Source organism: Penaeus chinensis, chromosome 32 (genome assembly GCF_019202785.1).
Source record: "Penaeus chinensis breed Huanghai No. 1 chromosome 32, ASM1920278v2, whole genome shotgun sequence".
Classification (NCBI taxonomy): domain Eukaryota; kingdom Metazoa; phylum Arthropoda; class Malacostraca; order Decapoda; family Penaeidae; genus Penaeus; species Penaeus chinensis.
This window is the reverse complement of record NC_061850.1, coordinates 24,335,583-24,338,082: the sequence shown is the minus strand read 5'-3', so window position 1 is coordinate 24,338,082 and position 2,500 is coordinate 24,335,583. Positions and strand designations below refer to the sequence as shown.

General features: G+C 26.2%; 1 protein-coding gene across 1 annotated transcript in view; it reads right to left on the bottom strand.

Moving 5' to 3' along the window:
• LOC125042480 overlaps positions 1 to 2,500 on the bottom strand; it is an 85,149-nt gene that overhangs the window by 26,649 nt on the left and 56,000 nt on the right. Inside the window, 2 exon segments of the mRNA XM_047638119.1 lie at positions 309 to 405; positions 2,471 to 2,500. The exon segment at positions 2,471 to 2,500 is cut by the window's right edge and continues 23 nt beyond it. Of these exon segments, the coding sequence (XP_047494075.1) occupies positions 309 to 405; positions 2,471 to 2,500 (127 nt within the window).

Genomic DNA, 2,500 nt, shown 5'->3' with positions numbered 1-2,500 from the left:
AGAGGGAGAGAAGGAGGGAGGGAGAGGGAGAGAAGGAGGGAAAGAGAGCTAAGAGTGAGAGGAAAAGAATGCGAGGGGGGAGAAAGAGAGAAAAGTGAGAAAAGAGACATATACAAACAGTCAAAAAAAAAGAAAAAAGACAAAAGAGACCATCAAAAAAGTGAACAAAAAGAAGGGAAGGAAAGAGACAAACGCACAAACAAACAAACAAACCAGACGCACGTACACAAAAATACCCCCCCCCCAAAAAAAAAAAAAAAAAAAAAAAAAAAAAAAAAAAGGACAATAAAAATTCAAAGCCAACTCACAGCCCTATTAGCGAAGGCAGGAAAATCCTTGATGAGAATTTGGCTCAGGATCCCCAGGTCAGCCACCATCAGCGTGGGGCGGTATCCTATGTAGTAGCTGCAGGAGAGAAGGGGCGAGGGCGTGGGGGATTAAGCTTCTTGGGACAGGATTTCGAGAGGGATTCAGATTCAGAGTGACAACGGCTAGAACAGTGCTATTACTATTACTATTACCATTACTAGTACTATTCGATTACTATTACCATTACTATTACTATTACTGTTACTATTACTATTACTATTACTGCAACTATTATTATTACTATTACTATGCTATTGCTATTACCATTACCATTACTATTACTATTACTGGATTTCGAGAGGGTATTCAGACGCTGACAGAGTGACAACGGCTAGAACAGTGCTATTACTATTACTATTACTATTACCATTACTATTATTATTACTATTACTATAACTATTCCCATTACTATTACTATTACTATTACCATTACAATTACTATTACTATTGCTATTACTATTACCATTAGTATTACTATTACTGTTACTATGACTATTACTATTACTCTAACTATTACTGTTACTATTACTGTTATTATTACTATTACTATTACTCTTACTGTTACTATTATTACTATTACTATTACTGTTACTGTTACTATTACTATTACTATTACTGTTACTATTACCATTACAATTACCATTACCATTACCATTACTATTACTATTACTATTACTGTAATATTAATACTACTGCTATTACTGCTACTACTGCTACTACTGTTACTGCCGCTGCTGCTGCTACTATTACTACTACTATTACAACTACTACTACTTCTACTGCTACTACTACTACTACTACTCTACTATTACTACAACTGCCACTGTTGTTGCTGCCGCTGCTGCTACTACTAATGCTAATGGTAAAAATAACGATAGTAATAATAATCATTAATGATAATGAACATAATTAACAATATTATCAATACTGTTATTGTCATCATCTTCATCATTAGTGTCATTATCATTATTGCTATTACTTTTATCATTATCTTCATTATTTCTATCGCTATTATTATTATTATTATTATTATTATTATTATTATTATTAATATAATTACCATCATCATTATTATCATTTTAAAATATGACAACGATAATAATAATAATAATGAAAATAATAATAGCGATAATAATAATGAAGATAATGATAACAGTAATAAAAATAATAATAGTAATCATAATAATAATTGTTATTATTATAATTATTATTATTATTATTATTATGATAATAATAACAACAATTATTATCCTCACAATAATTGTTGTTATTATCCTTATCATTATCATTATAATTATCATTATCATCATTATTATCAATATGATTATTATTACTATTATTATTAGTATTATCATTATTATTATTTCTATTGTTATTATTGTTGTTATAATTATTATTATTATTATTATTATTATTTTTATCATTAGTATTATCATCATCCTCATCATTATTATCATCATTATTATTACTTTTATCATTTTATTATTACTATTATTATTATTGTTGTTATTATTATTTTTTTTATCATTACTATTATCATTATCATCATGATTCGGCTGACAGTGTATTGCGAAAAGCTTAATCAAATATGAACAATAAATTTTTAATCATTAACTTTTATTGCTAATTGGGTTTGATAAGTAGAAAAAACAAAAAGGACAACACGGACAAAAATGAAATAATAATGACTAAGAAAAGGACAAACTAATAATGATGATAATAATAGTAATAATAATAATAATGATAATAATAATAATGATAATAATAATAATAATAATAATAATAGTAATGATAATAATATAACTATAAAATGATAATGATAATAATCATAATGACACTAATAACAATAATAATGATAATATTGATATTGATAATAATGACAATAATAATAAAAATATATTTTTTTTAACAATATCAAAAATTATTATAACAGCAAAAATGATAATACAGTTAATAATAATGATAATAATGATAATGCTAGTAATAACAGTATTAGTAATGATAATAATAACATTTCTAAAAAAAAAATCAAAATACTACCATAACAAATTCATGTCTTCGTTCGATCGCATTTACTAACAGACAGACGGCGATAACTTACCCACACACTTTTCCGTATTTCTGCAGCCAC